Source organism: Helianthus annuus, chromosome 8 (genome assembly GCF_002127325.2).
Source record: "Helianthus annuus cultivar XRQ/B chromosome 8, HanXRQr2.0-SUNRISE, whole genome shotgun sequence".
Taxonomy (NCBI): Eukaryota; Viridiplantae; Streptophyta; class Magnoliopsida; order Asterales; family Asteraceae; genus Helianthus; species Helianthus annuus.
The window spans coordinates 75,581,481-75,599,969 of NC_035440.2; the positions used below are offsets into that span (position 1 = coordinate 75,581,481).

The window sequence follows — 18,489 nt, forward strand, 5'->3', positions numbered from 1 at the left end:
AAATATTGCGTTATAGCGATGTATGCGATATAGTTACATTATGATCCGAATCTCTGGTGCTAGGCGTAACAGGTATAACGAGTAGTAACAACGCACGAACGTGCGGGTTGTTACAGTATTAGATACTCTGCCCGATTGATCTAGAGTTCCATAACGGCTGTCGTGATTCTGCCCGACGTAGTCGTTGGAATGCCGTCTCGGGGAGGGTATTACTAATGTTAAAATGGGTTATTATACTAACGCGTGTGCATTTGTGTAATTTATAGATTGTCACCAGGAAACCCTAAAGGATAATCTAAGACAGCAATGTGAGTAATCTCCTTTTTGCAAATTGTTTTTACAAAACCTCACACAATTAATTATATATTAAGCAGTTATTGAGTATTTGTAAGGATACAATTATCGTCAGTATGTCGGGGTTTTGTATACAAAATTTGTTACTGCCTTGCGAGTGGTAACATTTCCACAAGTCGGGTTGACAGTACCGTGGGTGGTAATTGATATGACTTGGAAACAAATGTAATTGCGAGACCGCCTCAATACTGTACAACGGTTTTTATTTAAACTTGACTAAACTGGGATTCACTCATTAGTATTTCTGACTGACAAAATGTTTTTAAACGCGTTTCAGGTAAAAATATGTGAAAGCCAAATACAAGCCAGCTGGACAGCACTGAAGGCTTGGAAAAGTGGCAATAAAGTTACCTAAAATAAATGGATGTTTTTATTAAATAAAAATAGGATTTATTCCTATGAAAATGTGTGTACTTAAAACTTGGGTTTTATTCCATGTGTTTAATATTATGAAAGTGTGGTATTTTACTCTGATAAAATATTTCCTAACTACAGTCCTGATGTAATTTCCGCTGCCAAAATGGATAAACACAAGATACCACCGAAACTGGCCGCGGCCGCCCGTACCCGGGTTTGTTAAGGGGACGGGGGTTGCGACAGAAGGTGGTATCAGAGCTAAGCCACTGATTCAGCCACAGAAGTGTTATGCTGACACCAAAATTCAATCAGTTAGGAAATAAATCACGGAAATACGTGCATAATTGTATTTTATTGTTATGTGTTATTTGACTATTTGTTAGTTTACACTATGAGCGACCAAGGACCATCTGACGTGTACCCTCAATTGTCTGGTTCGCTTAGAAGCGAAGGTGCTTCTTCACAGCCTGCCCTCTCAGGGTACTCTGCTGATACTGAAGAAGGAATATTCGTGTTTAAGGCTCAATCTGAAGAGTCATTCCCTCAGAAAAATAGAGGATGGTTCAGTCGGTGAGCACATGAGCGTAGGAAGCGAATGAAAAAGTTACAAGAACAGAGAGCACTAGCAGCAGCCAAAAGAGAAACCGATGCCCATGCCCAGGACATGATTAATAGGGGTTTAGCTAATTTCCATATCTTAGCAACCAGTGTAGCCGACCCTAACCTGGAACAAATGATAGCACCCCAACCACAACCACCATTTCCCGACCAACCAATGGAAATAGAGAACCCTGAAAATCAAGTAGAAATGCATGATTTCAACCCGGATGAGATACCTAGGGTACCCGCACCTAACCCCTTAGACCCAAATTACGACCCATGGTGGGACGACAATAGAGACTATGTGCAACGTTACCCGATACACAAAGACATGCCCATGCCGAATCTAGGAGCCTACCCAGGTTTAGACCCTCTAGATCCCTATTATGATAACGATGTATACATTAGGGAGATTTTAGAGAATCCTTACCCGTTTCAGGCACCCACACACCCATACCAAGAACCCCCACCCCAGATTCCAAACCCAGTCCTAGAACCTGCACCCCCAATGAGTGCAGAAAATGTACAAGAACTCAGGACATTTGGTGAGGAAATCTTAGAGAGTAGTGAAAGGATGAGACAGGTGGGAGAGCGACTCGTCTGGAAGTACGACGAGCGCAATATGGATTTCTGGATGAATCCATATCCATGAATGTGATGGTAGAGATGGTGATAATAATAGTAATAATAATAATATAATAATAAAATATGTGTGTATGAGTATGACAAAAAAAAAATATGGATGCCTACTATTAGTAGTGTAATTTTTATTTCGGTTGTGTTGTAATTTTAATTTTCAGTTCTGGCTTGTACTAGATGCATATTATATAAAAATAGAGTAAGTCGCAATGATCGGCGCTTTTGACCAAAATGCGTGTCATGTGATTGGCTATATTCAATATTGTTTTGTGATATTAATATGTAGTAAATGTCTAAAATTCAGATGGACAACGAAGTGAATCAGGAAAACCAGAATGATAACATCCAGAATGACAATAACCCGAATAATGAGAATCCGAACAACAATAACAATGGAAACCAAGTGGATAATAGTGTCATCCAACACATTGTGGCACAAGGAATCATAGATGCAATGCCATTTACTATCCAAACTGTTAAAGAAGCTGATAATAAAAGTAAACATAGCAGTAAGCGATCAACTGAACCTGAACACAGCGTAAACAATGGACCTGTACTTCAAGCGCCCATTCCCAAAAGAAGAAGAACCATGCCTTATGGTTGTTCTTATAAAGAATTCTGGTCCTGCAAACCAATAGAATTCTCGGGCAATGAAGGACCCATTGCAACTCTGCGCTGGATAGAAAAGACTGAGGTTGTTCTGAAAATAAGCAAGTGTGCGGAAGAGGACAAGATAATGTTTGCTTCCAATTTGTTTAAGAACTCAACCTTAGAATGGTGGAACACTATCCTTCAGTCAGGGGGAACTGATAGGGTTAATAATATGGAATGGGAGGAATTTAAGAATATGGTAGAACGGAAATTCTGCCCTCCCAATGAAAAGGAACAGATAGCAAATAAATTCCTAAACCTTAGGATGACTGGTGTAGATAGTAAGGGTTATACTACTACATTCTTTGAATATGCTAGAATAGTACCAAACCTTGCATCACCTGAACCAGTATTAATCTCCTATTACATCTGGGGATTAATCTGGGAGATTAGGCATGTAGTCAAAGCAGCTAGACCTCAAACCATAGAAGAAGCTGTAGAACTAGCAAACACCTTGACAGATGAGTTAGTACGTACACGAGAAGAAGACCAGAGGAGAAACCTAGCCCAAAGGCTTACCCAGGAATTTCGTTATGGAAATTCCAACCGTAGGACCATAGGTTCTACCTCTACACCGTACTGCAAAGCCTGCAAGAAAAAGCATTCGGGAAAATGCTCCACTTACTGTAATTTCTGCAAGGCACCAGGACACAAGGAAGAAGACTGCAGGAGGAAATCTAGTAATGGATTGTGCTTCAACTGTGGAGAAAAAGGTCACATCAAACCAAATTGTCCGAAACTAGCTCCAGCCATGGGTAACAACAACACCAAAAATGCTAGAGCATTTGTTCTGACGGCAGACGAAGCCAAAATAATTTCGGACGTGATAGCCGGTACGTTTTTAGTTAATGGCGTTTTTGCTAAAGTATTATTTAACTCTGGTGCAAACCAAAGTTTTATTAATACTTCATTTTGCAAACTTCTAAATCAACCATTAACTAAACTCTCACAAGTTTGTCTAGCAGAAACAGCCAATAGGGAAACCATTAGGATTTCTGAAATCTTGCAGGGTGCAAGAATAGAATTTTTAAATCAAAATTTTATGGCAAACCTTTACCCAATGAATCTGGCAGGATTTGATATTGTATTAGGAATGGATTGGTTAATAGCCAATAAATCCAGTATTTTATGTGATCAAAAGTCAATTCAAGTAAATTCACCAAAAGGTGAAAAGATCACAATTAAAGGAGATAAGCCATCTAGATCCACTAAATTCATCTCTGTGATGAAAACAGCAAGTTGTATAAGAAAAGGATCTATAGTGTATTTGATTTCTATAATCACTAACACTAAAGGAAAAGAACTAAAGGATATTCCAGTAGTATCCTAGTTTTCAGATGTCTTTCCAGAAGAGTTGCCAGGACTACCGCCAGACAGGGAAGTTAAATTCAGGATTCACCTACTGCCAGGAACAGGACCAATTGCCAAAGCACCTTACCGTTTGGTACCCGCGGAAATGCAAGAACTGAAGAAACAGTTAGACGAATTGTTGGAGAAAGGATTTATACAGCCAAGCTCATCGCCATGGGGAGCACCAATTTTATTCGTTAAAAAGAAGGACGGATCGATGCGTATGTGCATTGATTACCGTGAATTGAACAAGGTCACGATTAAGAATTGGTACCCATTACCAAGGATCGATGATTTGTTCGATCAGTTGCAAGGAGCTCGATTTTTCTCCAAAATCGATTTAAGGTCAGGATATCATCAATTAAAGGTACAGGAAGAGGACATTCCTAAAACCGCATTTAGGACAAGGTATGGCCATAATGAATTTACTGTCATGCCATTTGGTTTAACCAATGCCCCAGCTGCATTTATGGACATGATGAACCGAATATGTAAGCCATATTTGGATAAATTCATAATTGTCTTCATAGATGATATTCTCATTTACTCTAAAAAGAAAGAGGAACATGCAAAGCATTTGCACGCACTTTTAAGTTTATTAAGAAAGGAAACGCTTTATGCTAAGTTTTCAAAGTGCGAATTTTGGTTAGAACAGGTACAGTTTCTTGGACATGTAGTTGATCATGAAGGAATTCATGTGGACCCCACCAAGATCGAGGCGATTACTAAATGGAAAACCCCTGAGTCACCAACCGAGGTTAGAAGTTTCTTAGGATTGGCCGGTTATTATAGAAGATTTATTCGAGATTTTTCTAGAATAGTCATTCCCTTAACAAAGTTAACATGTAAATCCATTAAGTTTGAATGGGGACCAAAGCAAGAAGAAGCCTTTAGAATTCTTAAGCAAAGACTAACCCATGCACCCATACTAGTGTTACCAGAAGGAACTGAAAACTTTGTGGTCTATTGTGACGCTTCTAAGTTAAGTTATGGATGTGTATTAATGCAACGTCAAAAAGTTATAGCTTATACATCTAGACAGCTTAAGAACCATGAAGAGAATTATTCAACTCATGATTTAGAATTAGGAGCCATAATTTTTGCCCTGAAATTTTGGAGACATTACCTTTACGGTAGTAAGTTTACCATTTTCACAGATCATAAGAGTTTAAGGTATGTTTTCGGGCAAAAAGAGTTGAACATGAGACAAAGACGCTGGATGGAGGTACTTAGTGATTATGATTGTAATATCCAGTATCATGCAGGAAAAGCAAATGTAGTGGCTGATGCTTTAAGCCGAAAGTATCATGAAAAACCAAAAAGGGTACGTTCTCTTAAATTAAATCTACAAGTAGATTTAAATAATCAGATAAGAGAAGCACAAGAGTCAGTTATCAAGGATGATACTGAAAAATTAAAAGGGATGATTAAAGAATTAGAACAAGGAACCGATGGAATTTGGAGATTCCATAAGAATAGAATGTGAATACCTAAATTAGGAAACCTACGCCACCGTATATTAGAAGAAGCCCATAAATCTAAGTATACAATGCATCCAGGAAATGATAAAATGTACCAGGATTTAAGGAAGAATTTCTGGTGGATAGGAATGAAGAAGGATATAGCAGCTTATCTTTCTAAGTGTTTAGCTTGTTCACAAGTTAAAGCTGAACATCAGAAACCCTCAGGATTGTTGCAACAACTAGAAATGCCTGTATGGAAATGGGAATTGACAACAATGGATTATGTTACCAAATTACCCAAAACAAGGAAAGGTAATGATACAATCTGGGTGATTGTAGATAGGCTAACTAAATCAGCCCATTTTCTACCAATGAAGGAAACTTTCAGTATGGAACAGTTAGCTAAGTTATATGTAAATGAAATAGTTTCATTACATGGAATTCCTTTATCAATTGTTTCTGATAGGGATAGTCGTTTTACCTCTTATTTTTGGACAAGTTTCCAAAAGGCAATGGGAACCAAGCTAAATCTAAGCACAGCTTATCATCCTCAAATGGACGGACAAAGCGAAAGGACAATACAGACAATGGAAGATATGCTTAGAGCTTGTGTAATTGATTTCGGAGGTAATTGGGACGATCACTTACCGTTAATAGAATTTTCTTACAATAACAGTTATCACACAAGTATCAATGCTGCACCATTCGAAGCACTTTATCGATGAAAGTGCCGAACCCCAGTCTGTTGGGCAGAAATTGGGGAAAAGCAACTATCTGGACCTGAGATAGTACAGTAGACAACCGACAAGATCATTCAAGTCAAGGAACGACTGAAAGCAGCACGTGATCGACAAAAGAGCTATGCAGATAACAGACGTAAGCCGTTAGAGTTTCAGGTAGGTGGCAAGGTATTATTAAAAGTCTCTCCTTGGAAAGGAGTGGTAAGATTCATCAAAAGGGGAAAGCTAAGTCCCAGCTATGTTGGACCTTTTGAAATTATTAGAAGAATAGGACATGTAGCCTATCAACTACAACTGGCAGAGGAAATGGCAGGGATACATGATGTGTTTCATGTATCTAACCTCAAGAAATGCTTAGCTGATGAATCACTGGTAGTACCTCTTAAGGGTATAGAGGTAAATGAACAACTTAAATTTGTAGAAAGACCTCTACAAATTGAAAACAGGAAAGTCAAGAACCTTAAGCACAAGAGATTAGTTCTGGTCAAAGTAAGGAGATTAGTTCTGGTCAAAGTAAGATGGGACTCCAAAAGATAACCAGAATATACATGGGAGCTTGAATCAGAAATGCAAAGGAAATATCCACACCTATTCCAGTAGATCTCGAGGACGAGCTCTAAAACAAGGTGGGGAGGATATAACAACCCTAAAATAAACCGACACTCTCCTGAAATTTTTCCGACACCCTAATATATTTTAAAATATCCTAATATGTCTTAAAATACACCCCGTATGTGAAAACCGAGCCCAAAATATGAAATATCATTAAAAATAAAATAGAAATAAGAAAATTGAGGCTGTCGCGGGGCGCGTAGCCTTTGGCTACTGCCTACGCGGGCCGCGAGCGATCAAAGATGAGGCTTCACCCGGTGTTGACACGTGGCAACACGTGTTGAACCTATACCGTGACCCGGATCACCTACGGCCTAGACCCCCCTACTACGCGGGCCGCGTAGCCCCTTGCTACAACTTACGCGGGCCGCGTAACACCCAAAATCAGCCCCTATAAAGCTGGAGCTCGGGCCATCAGTCAAAACTCGTTCAAAACTCTTTCTCTCTCGAAATTTTCTTATAGTAGGCATAATCTCCGGGCATAATACCCGCTAATTAACGAAGTTCTGCTCCGTTGTAAGTATCATAACCCCGGGATACGTATTAGATACTCTGCCCGATTGATCTAGGGTTCCGTAACGGCTGTCGTGGTTCTGCCCGACATAGTCGTTGGAATGCCGTCTCGGGGAGGGTATTACTAATGTTAAAATGGGTTATTATGCTAACGTGTGTGCATTTGTGTAATTTATAGATTGTCACCGGGAAACCCTAAAGGATAATCTAAGACAGCAATGTGAGTAATCTCCTTTTTGCAAATTGTTTTTACAAAACCTCACACAATTAATAATATATTAAGCAGTTATTGAGTATTTGTAAGGATACAATTATCGTCGGTAAGTTGGGGTTTTGTATACAAAATTTGTTACTGCCTTGCGAGGGGTAACATTTCCACAAGTCGGATTGACAGTACCGTGGGTGGTAATTGATATGACTTGGAAACAAATGTAATTGCGAGACTGCCCTCAATACTGTACAATGGTTTTTATTTATACTTGACTAAACTGAGATTCATTCACCAGTATTTCCCATTGACAAAATGTTTTTAAACGCGTTTCAGGTAACAATATGTGAAAGCCAAATAGAAGCTAGCTGGACAGCACTGAAGGCTTGGAAAACTAGCAATAAAGTTACATAAAATAAATAGATGTTTTTATTAAATAAAAATAGGATTTATTCCTATGAAAATGTGTGTACTTAAAACTTGGGTTTTATCCCATGTGTTTAATATTATGAAAGTGTGGTATTTTACTCTGATAAAATATTTCCTAACTACGGTCCTGATGTAATTTCCGCTGCCAAAATGGATAAACACAAGATACCACCGAAACTGGTCGCGGCCGCCCGTACCCGGGTTTGTTAAGGGGACGGGGGTTGCGACACATACCCCAGGACACGTCATTAGGCGGTGGGGGGGCTCGAACTCCACGTGTCAACTCATGCCCCCAACCCAAGCCCCACCATACCCCACGGTCTAAACGAAAACTATGACAAATTACCAAAGTCCAAAAAGTAAATTATGTTTTATATATACGATCTTCACGACTAAAAAGTGATATGTGTGAATACAAAAGATGTTGGTAATATGCAAATACTTGTTGGGCTTGGATTTTCATATTTAACTACTACTAAGGTCCCCGTGTTGCGACGGGGGCCATAAACCGTGCCGAGTAGTACCAATGCTACACCATTGTCAGCAATCACCAACATCGGAAAAACTCATAAAAACAAAATAAATAAAAAGGTAAAATTACATCTTCCAAAAACATACGTAAAATCGTTGAACCACGCACGTTCGTTGTGGCATGTTAATGCAAAGGATGAATGCCTTTGAGTTAGAAATGAAAAATCAACTTTTTTTTTTTTTGGAAAACTCCCAATACTATATAACACCAAAATGTTGCTTATTTATAGTTTAGAAATTGTAGTCACCCATGATATTTTTTTCTATATTGATCAATAGATATCTCAAAATCTCAAATTAATTACCGCTCTATATCACCTTTTTTTTTCAAATCTCCATATACCTCAATTCTTTCATGCTAAGGAGTCCAAACATATTATTCACATTGAGTGTTCAAAGCATGCTCTTTAATCTCATCTTCGACTTGATTGAAGTGTTTTGACGGTTCTGAATCGTCGATAGCTGGATGTGGAAGATGGTGAGATTGAAGTGTTTTGACGGTTCTGAATCGTCGATAGCTGGATGTAGATGGTATTAACCAGATGAATAAGATAGAAAAAAGAGATTGGGGAGGGTAAGGAACATAATTTATGTTTTAAGGTTTTGTATTATAATAACTATTATTAAAGAAATACCACGATTAGAAGCATGGATCAAATAAACACACACAAAAGTCAGCATTAATCTGGTGATGTGGATTTTATTATGATTCTTATTGGTTCAAAATGTTAAACGATTCCCTGTCTGGAAAAACTTTGAACTTTGAACTGTTAATTATTTTTACACATACATGAGGTGTATACAAATCAGGGCCGGCCCGTTAGGCTTACCAATCTAGATAAGAGCCTAGGGCCACCAAAAATCAAGGGCCTTCAATTTTTAGTAAAGTTTTATATATTGTATATCTATCAGGCTCAAATAAAATGCAAAACTAAACCATGTTTTTTTAAATAAAGTTACACAGATAAAAAATTGTTTAGGAAAAAAGACCAACATTCAAGACCCAGTTTCGAAATTAAACCACAGACATAACTGCAGTCTGTAGCAACCATCTACCACTCGACCTCATCCGAATTCCGTGAATCAGCACCAAAAATCCCTAAAATTGAGCCGCGGTCATCGTTCTTACCTCCTATCGCAACCTGCTCTTTCGATTTTCTAGGTTATCGGCTATCACTAACGGTAATCACTCATGGCGTCGGGTCTGTCAGGATTGGAGGAGAATTTATAGGCAAAATTAGGGCTAATTACTAAACATAGGTTAACTTTAGCAGCTAATTTTTCTATTAATCTCTATATGTTTTGCAAAAGGGCCTCCACTTCGTAGTCCACTTAGGGTCTACAAAAACGTTGGAACGACCCTGATACAAATAAAGTAGATTTAAGTGATATTTTAGGAGTCATGAGAAAAATAAAGCTACAAATTACTAGTTGAACTTCAAAACCTTTAGATTTTGGAAGAATTGAGTCAAAAGACCAAAAATACAATATTTTTATATGAGTTAAATGTCATTTTAGTCCCTGTGGTTTGAGACATTTTGCCAATTTAGTCCACAAGTTTGAAACGTTACCATTTTAGTCCAAACTAGAATTAAGACCCGCCGCAATGCGGCGGGGATTCTTTAGTGATAACTAAGTCGATTTAGTGCGCGCACGTTATGTTGAACCTATCAAACAGGAAAAAATAGACGATGTAAAAACGTTCACCCGCAAAATTTAGAACGAAATATAAAAACGTTAAACCAAAGACGCACGTTGTGGTGTGTTAAGTCACAAAATTTAGAACGAATGATAAAGCTAAAAATTTGCGGGAAAATGAAAAATATAAAGGACCAAAGTTGAAAGTAAAAAAAAATTGTGAGGATAAATTGCAACAGATTAAAAGTTTTGTGTTAAAAGTAAAAAAAAAAAAACAAATAGTTTTTGGTTAAAAGTAATTTATAAAATACTTTTGGGTGAAAAGTAAAAAATCAATTTTTTTTTGAAAAACCTCCAGAGCCAAGGTTACAACAACCATATGCATAACCATTTTTTCTTTGAAAACCCCCCAAAGCCAATATTACAACACATAAGTAAAAAAAAATCAAAGTGGTTAAATCGCAAAAGATGGAAACTTTTGAATTAGAAGTAAAAAAATCAAATTAATCAAAGGGGTTAAATTACCAAAGATTAAAACTTTAAACTTAAATTGTCAAAGACTAAAACTTTAGGGTTAAAAAGGAAACAAAGATTAAAGAGTAAACTGCCATTTTGGTCCCTGTGGTTTGGCCAGTTTTGCCACTTTAGTCCAAATCTCAAACTTATTACATCCAGGGCCCTGTGGTTAGCATTTTGTTGCCATTTTAGTCCAAAATCCAAATTTGACCAGATATCCCATTAATGACTTGCTATTTTGTCTTTACCCTCAGGGGCATTTTGGTCATTTTAGATTTATTATCTCTTTATTATAACTCATTTATAATAAAACCCTTGATCATCATCATCTTCAACCTCATCTCAGACCCTCATCTCAGACATCTCTCTCTCTCTCTCAACATACATCTTCATCCCCACCAACATCCCACCGCCGCCATCATCTTCATCCCCACCACCATCCCACCGCCGCCATAATCTTCATCCCCACCACCATCCAACCGCCGCCAACTCTGTTCTCTCTCTAAAATACCGCAACGCTCGAAAACACATGGTAAATCGAAGCTCAAACGCTCGAAATCGAAGCTCAAACGCTGCTGGTGCTCAAATCGAAGCTCAAACGCTCGAAATCGGAGGACGGTGATGGCGATGGCGGAGGAGAGGTAGCGGTGGGTTGATTTTGGGGGTTTTTGAGGGTTGTTTGAAACAGGGTAGAGAGAGAAGAGAGAGATAGAGGGGGTTTTGAGAGTGCAGAGGCGGTGGGTGGCAGTGAACGATGTAGTGGCGGTAGGGTGGGTGTTGATGGTGGCGGTGGTAAGAAGGGGGAGGAGGTGGCGGTGGTGGTGGTGCTTGTGGCGGTGGTGAATTTGGGGAAGGAGATGCCTTTTCTTGAAGATGATGTTCTTGATGATGAAGTTTGATGGTTGTTGTCTGTATTTTGAAGATGATGTTCTTGATTTGTTGTTGAAGATGATGTTCTTGATTTGTTGTTGAAGATGATGTTCTTGATGATGAACTTTGATTTGTTGTTGTCTGTATTTTGAAGATGATGTTCTTGATGATGAAGTTTGATTTGTTGTTGTCGGAGAGAGATAGGTGGTGTTATCAGATTCAATCGGAGGAGAGTAATCGGAGTTTAGGGGGTGTCGTGTCGCGGCAGACGGTGATGGTGGTTTGTGGCGGCAGGAGGAGAGAGTAATCGATTAACAGTGTTTGGGATTTATAATCTGGGTTTGAAGATAAAGAGGTGGTGTTTGGGATTTATAATCAGAGTTTAGGGGGTGTTTGGGATTTATAATCAGTTTAGGGGGTGTTTGGATTAATAATCATTTACAATAAAACCAAAATGACAAAAATACCCCTGGAGATAAGGACAAAACAGTGGGGTTGAAATTGGGAATTCTAGTCAAATTTCACTTTTGGACCAAAATGGCAACAAAATGCAAACCACAGGGCTCTGGATGTAATAAGTTTGAGATTTGGACTAAAGTGGCAAAACTGGCCAAACCACAGGGACCAAAATGGCAGTTTACTCAAGATTAAAATTTTAAACTTAAATTGCCAAATATTAAAACTTTAGGGTAAATTGTCAAAGATTAAAACCTTAGGGTTTAAAAGGAAACAAAAATTAAAACTTTAAACTTAAATTGTCAAAAATTTAAAAGTTTAGGGTTAGAAAGGAAAATTTCCATTTTTTTTTTGAAAACCTAAGAAGCTAAAGTTACAACATATATATGCACATATAAGTTGCTTCTTTATAAGGTTTTAATAGTTTCAAACGTTGTCATTTTAGTCCACTGGGTTAACTCCATCCCTTGCATTTCGGTCATTTTATATGTAATCCGGTTAACTAGAAGGGCAATTCGACCATATAAAATGATCGGATTACCCTTCTAGCTAACAGAAAAAATGGACGGAGTTAACCCAATGGACTAAAATGGCAACGCTTGAAACTATTTGGACTAAAATGGCAACGTTTCAAATATTTGGACTAAACTGGCAAAATGGTCTAAACCACAGGGACTAAAATCGCATTTAACACTTTTTATATAAATATTAAAAAAAAAAAAAAACCAAATCGATTTAGAAGAATAAGATTAAACTAAAACCAATCCCAGAAAATGCTAAACTCTTCACTTTCTATTAGTAAATACTAACCTTTTGGTTATGGTCTGAGTCTATTATAAGAGAATAAAGTTGAACATTCAAAAGCCAAAACAACAATACCATCATTCATTCATCACCTTTAATAACACTTCTAGTCCTCCTCTTCTTGTGTGTCATCTGATGTTAAAAGATGACCAAGAGCAACCTTAGCCTTCTTAGTTCCTACAGTCGCCTCGTTCTTTACATCGTCCTCAACCTTCCTCTTGTTTGACCCGTCTTCCTCCTTTTCCTCATCGTTTTGTGACCCGTCTTTCTCCTTTTCCCCGTCATTTCGACAAGCCTCGGTTTGATCTTCAGGAACCACTTGTGGTTGACCCTCTTCCGTCTTTGAGTCGGTTCCCTTATCCGTTTCTTTCGGTTCTACTGGACACGTTAACAATGAACGAATCTCTTCGGTGGTTGCAAGATCAAGAGAGCTCTTCCCGGCCTTATTTTTTGTATTTATGTTTGCACCTTTTTTAACCAAGTATTTGATGAGATCGGTATAGGATCCCTGCACAGCGTAGTGAAGCGGAGTCATGCCCTTACGGTTTGCGGATTTTACAGAGACCCCGGATGAAATAAGTGTTCGAATGACTTCTAAGTGACCTTTTTGAGCAGCAAAGTGAATTGCACCCATGTCATCCATGGCAGCAGCACCGATATCTGCCTTGTTCTTGCAGAGGAGATTCACCACCTGTGTCTGACCAGCCCATGCTGCTAAGTGTAATCTAGGGTTTGGTACATGTTGAATCAAGGAAATGAGCAACCGAATTTGTTAAGCATTAACTATGGACTAGCAAGCAACATCTAAGGATCCTTAAAAGCTAAGCAGTCAATAGCGGTGTTATAGCGGTGCTATAGCGGTTAGCGGACCTCAGGGTGTGTAGCAGTCCAAATAGCGGTGGCCTATAGCGGTTCCGCTATTAGCGGCGCAAAATACTGCTATAGCGGTTATAGCAGTAACGGTGTTTGATTGTGTTAATTCTTAAATTAAATACTTCAAAGTTACTATTAGTATTTGATTTGCAACAGGTTTTTGATAATGGAATGATATTACTATGAATTTTGATATTACTATTAATATTTTTCAAAGATATATTTATATATAAAAAAATACATAAATTATGCATGGTATAAAAATTACCGCTATATCACCGCTATACCACTGCTATAACCTATATATCATATAGCGGACCTTGACCGCTATTCGATTTTGGACCGCTTTAACTGCATAGCTTAAAAGCAATATACAAAAACAAAGTACCTAAAAAATACTGTCTTCTCACCACATATTTTGGACCCGCTGTAAAACTGCTTTGACTCGATCAACTAGAAAAAACAAGCTACTAAGCAATGGGTGAGCTATATAAACCCGGTATTGTGCATGCTTTAAAAAGTTGTAGGACATTAAGACGTATAATCAAGGATTTGATCAAGCAAGTAATGTAAATGAGTAAACTTAATGCAAATCATAGTTATTAAAGGCGCCAGGCGCACTCAAGGTGCATAGGCCTAGCCTGGGGCCTAGGCGTAAGGCGCAAAAAAACGAGGGCCTGAGAAAATAAAAGCGCACAATGAAAAAAAAAATAAAAATATATTATGTACTAGAAAAATAATAATATTCTACAAAGAAAATAAACAAAACCTATTATATAACATTTAATATTATCTATTTGGTACCAAAAGTTCTAAAATATTAGTGTATTGGTGTAGAAAATAGTTTTCATTAGATAACAGTAGAAATTTGGCTGGTATCTTGCCAGAACTTACAGAATTTGGTTGGAAACTCTATGGATTCTAGGAATCATGTCGGAATCTACGCCGGAATCATCACTTGGAGAATTAAAGCGCAGTTGCCTCGCCTCGCCTGAAAAATGGGCCTAGGCGCAAGAGGCGATGGCTTTTAACAACTATGATACAAATATCTTCAAAAATTCCAATAAAATAGTGTCTTTATCTCCAACACACTATTATTAAAGTTTCCAAATATCTCTTTTCTTTCCAATTCTTAGACTATGTAAAATGACGGGAAAAAATGAGATGTTATCATATGACACCACAACTTACATCAAAACAAAAAAGAACAAACTAACATCCAAACCTAGCTAGATAAGAGTGTTAATTCAATATAATAGTGTAGTATACTAGTATGGGACAACAAGAAGAGCAACATAAATAACTCAATGAAAAGACTACAAGAAACAAATAGGTTATGCACAATGTACACACAAGAAAGATTGAAAAGGAAAAGCCAAAAGGGCAATCAATAAGTTCAAGTATCCAAAAAATATGGTTAATCTTAACATGCTCAACCTAGATGCATCACAGTCAAAATTCTATCACAAGCGGGGCTTAATATCTAGCTACATATGGAACAAGCTTATATAAAACTTCCATAAAAAGAATTGACTATTACTCTGATCAACTAATTCAAACAGTGAAGAATACTATTCTAAACGCGTAAAGAAGAATAACCAGATAAAAGAACAACTTTCATCTTGTTCATCCAGTGGCGTCTCTGAGAATTCATGTACCCTGTTCAAGCTCGAAAAAATGTGCCCTTCCGTAATGTTTTATTATTAATATTTTTTTAAAATCAAATGGGTATTATACTCGCTAAACCTAATGCTAATGGGTAACTTCTAAACCATAAAAATTGTTTTATAAATGGACCTATCTTGGAGTTGGTATGGGTATACTATTTAAAAACAAATTAACATATGTATATCGGATTTTCTTTTAAAACACGTGCCCCTCAAGTCACAGGCCCTGTGCGGTGGTCCTCCTCGCACACCTTCATCACCGTCTCTGTTCATCCTTCTAAATTCTAACTGCTGCATGCCAATAAACCCATCAGGAAGTCCCTTTAGATGCAAAAGCTTAGTTTTAAAAAGCGCCCCTAGGCGCAGCCAGGTCCCATCGCTTTTATGTGGACAACGCAAGCCCGGTACAAAAAGCGCACCAATAAAACATCTTAAGGCGCGCACCTCATGCAAATGGCGACCTTTTGTGCATCAGGATGTTGCATATCAGGCATTCTAGGTTGTACATGTAGCTATTTTATATATTAAATCACATATAAAACTTATTTACAGCTAAATTTTGGGCAGGGATGCTAAAAACCTATGGGAAATATAAAAACAAAATTATATAAACACCTTACGGCTCAGATACAACAAAGTTGCCTCAGTGCAGTTCTCGCATTTTAAAACCAAAGTTTCTGGGTTTTTGGAAAAAATCAATAAATCAAAAGACCTAAAGACAATGACATCGTTTAGCAGGAAAAGTAAATTTACAAACATATTGATGAAATTATATGCAGTGCAGGCAGAATAATGATGTTAAAAGAGTAGAGAGAAGGATACGGAGTTCTGGAGTGTTTATCCCTGGAGTTAACAGACAGCGGATTAGAGGTGATAATGGTCTGTACGGCAACGAGGTCACCTGCTCGAGCTGCTGCGTGAATATCTTCCGACGAATTTGAAGGTTTCCCCATTCTTCTTCTTCTTCAAAGGAATGAAAAAATTGGGATTTTTAGGGTTTTTTGGTTTTTTGGTTTCAAGGGTTTGTGTTCGTGGACTCGCTGATTTTACCCATTTTAAAAGCTCATTGAGCAAAATCCAAATATGGTCAGTTTAAGGTTGGAAACGAACCGAACATTCAATGAACTGGTTCTGAAGTATATAGAAGCAAGTTCACTTGTTTAATAAATGAACCAACAAAGCATGGAGGAACATTTACATAGGATGTATGTTTGGTTTATGTTTGTGACGGTAATGTTTTTGTTGGGTTCGATCAATTTGTTTTTTTCACATAGCTAGGGCTTCTAAGTTCTCAGTTCTAAATCACATAAACAACCAAATCAGGGTCACGTAAACAACCAACTCGATTAGGGTTCGTTCTGTCACACCCCAACCGATGGCGGAATCATCGGGGTGCGGCACTGAGCGAAACAGATTGTCTAGGAGAAATCCATAACAACTAATTTACCAGATATTTAAATATTATGTCCCATACCATAACATACCAAAGTAAATAATTATTACAAACCAAATATCTCAAAGACAAATAACATGTTCCGACAACTCATATTTAAATTGTTTGTTTCTAGACTCCAACCTAACTCGATTCCAGCACTAACAAGCAAGCATTCTAAGCACCTGTCACATACGTTAAAATAGAGGTCAATACACATAGCGTAAAGGTGAGCATACAAGTTTAATAGTATAATAGAGTTCGAAATCGTTTACGCATAACCTGCATGTAACATATACAAGTGAAGGCAAGTAGGTTATCGACAGAGAAATATGCACAGACGTGACTGCGAGTTGTAGAATGCACAACACATATCCCCACTGGGACACGTGAAGTAAAGCCCTTAACAACCCCTGTCCACGACAGGTGCTGAGTCCAAACTATAGTACTATCGTTGCTAAGGTGTCAGGCAACAATCACTGTGTTAACATAACATACAAGCATTCATCGAATAACACGTAACATGCAGTAACGGTCAGCGTATAAATAGTGTTTGCGTTGTGTGTCGATTGCGTTGTATGTAACACCCAAAAGTGCATAAAGCAAAAAGGGTTCGAGTATACTCACAGATAGCGTTTAAGTTAATAAACACTGCCTTGGATTGAAGGGTGAGAGATTAGCCTGAACAGTTAACGATATCATAAGCGAAGAACGGCGCGTGAAACGGTGAAATGTGGTTAAGTGTCGAGTGGCAATCCGATCGGTTGGTCATTCGATCGGATGTCAATCCTTTCGGATGGTCATCCGAGCGGATGGCCATTCGGTCGGATTGACATTCGTTTGGTAAGGATGTGTTTGTGTATGATGGCTTTGAAGTTTTTGTTGTAGCATTTTGAAAATCGAGAAGTATCTCTACCTTTCAGGTCGATCGATCGAACGGTCGTTCGATCGGATAGCGATCCGATTGGCAGGACACTTAGTGAGAACAAGTTCACAGCAGGATTGTCACTCGATCGGATAGCAATCCGATCGGATAGCAGTCCATTAGAACTGATGTTCTTTGAAAATTATAAAAATGATTAAGTGTCGAAGTTCCAAATGTTAACTGATCGGATGGTCGTTCGATCGGATGGCTATCCGATCGGACGGCAATCCGTTCGACGTTCAAATCTTTGAGAGTTTGAAGAAAATGTTTAAGTGTGGAACCAAGTGCAATCCGATCGGATTGCAGTTCGATCGGATGGCAATCCGATCGGATGATAATCCGTCCCAACGAATCTGATCGTTTTGAACTTGATTATTTTGAAAGTTCGATCGAATGGCAATCCGTTAGCCAGCTACTATAAATATATTGTTGCACCACTAGGTTTCCAAGCTTCTTGGACTAGTGTGTGTTTCTCAATCAATTGTGCTTTTGAATCTTGTGCCAAAACCGAATATCCAGGATCTTGTTAGTGTTATATCATATGGGATTGCAGGACCGTCTCCGAGAGTGATATAAATTTTTGGGCCCCGGGCGAAACAAAAAAATTGGTTTATTATAAACTCATCAAATATATATCAAGAAACCACAATACGTCATGCTAATCATGGGGTTTGAACTCATGACCTCAAGATTATAACCCAAAACATTAACTAATTAATCATATAATCATCTTGTTAACAAGATCGAAGAGTCAATTAATTAATTGAATTGATAGTTTAAAACATTTTAGGAAATAAAAAATGCATGGGATTAACTGAAAATTGTTTAGGAAATAAAAATGTAAAGGAAGGGTTTAGAACC

General features: G+C 38.0%; 1 protein-coding gene across 1 annotated transcript; it reads right to left on the reverse strand.

Moving 5' to 3' along the window:
* Positions 1-12,698: 12,698 nt before the first annotated feature.
* LOC110873064 (putative ankyrin repeat protein RF_0381) lies at positions 12,699-16,341 on the reverse strand. The gene is made up of 2 exons (XM_022121994.2): positions 16,094-16,341; positions 12,699-13,456 (listed from the first exon to the last, which is right to left on the reverse strand). Exons 1-2 carry the CDS (start codon positions 16,222-16,224, stop codon positions 12,838-12,840), a joined length of 750 nt encoding a protein of 249 aa, XP_021977686.1. The 5' UTR covers positions 16,225-16,341; the 3' UTR covers positions 12,699-12,837.
* Positions 16,342-18,489: the final 2,148 nt, after the last annotated feature.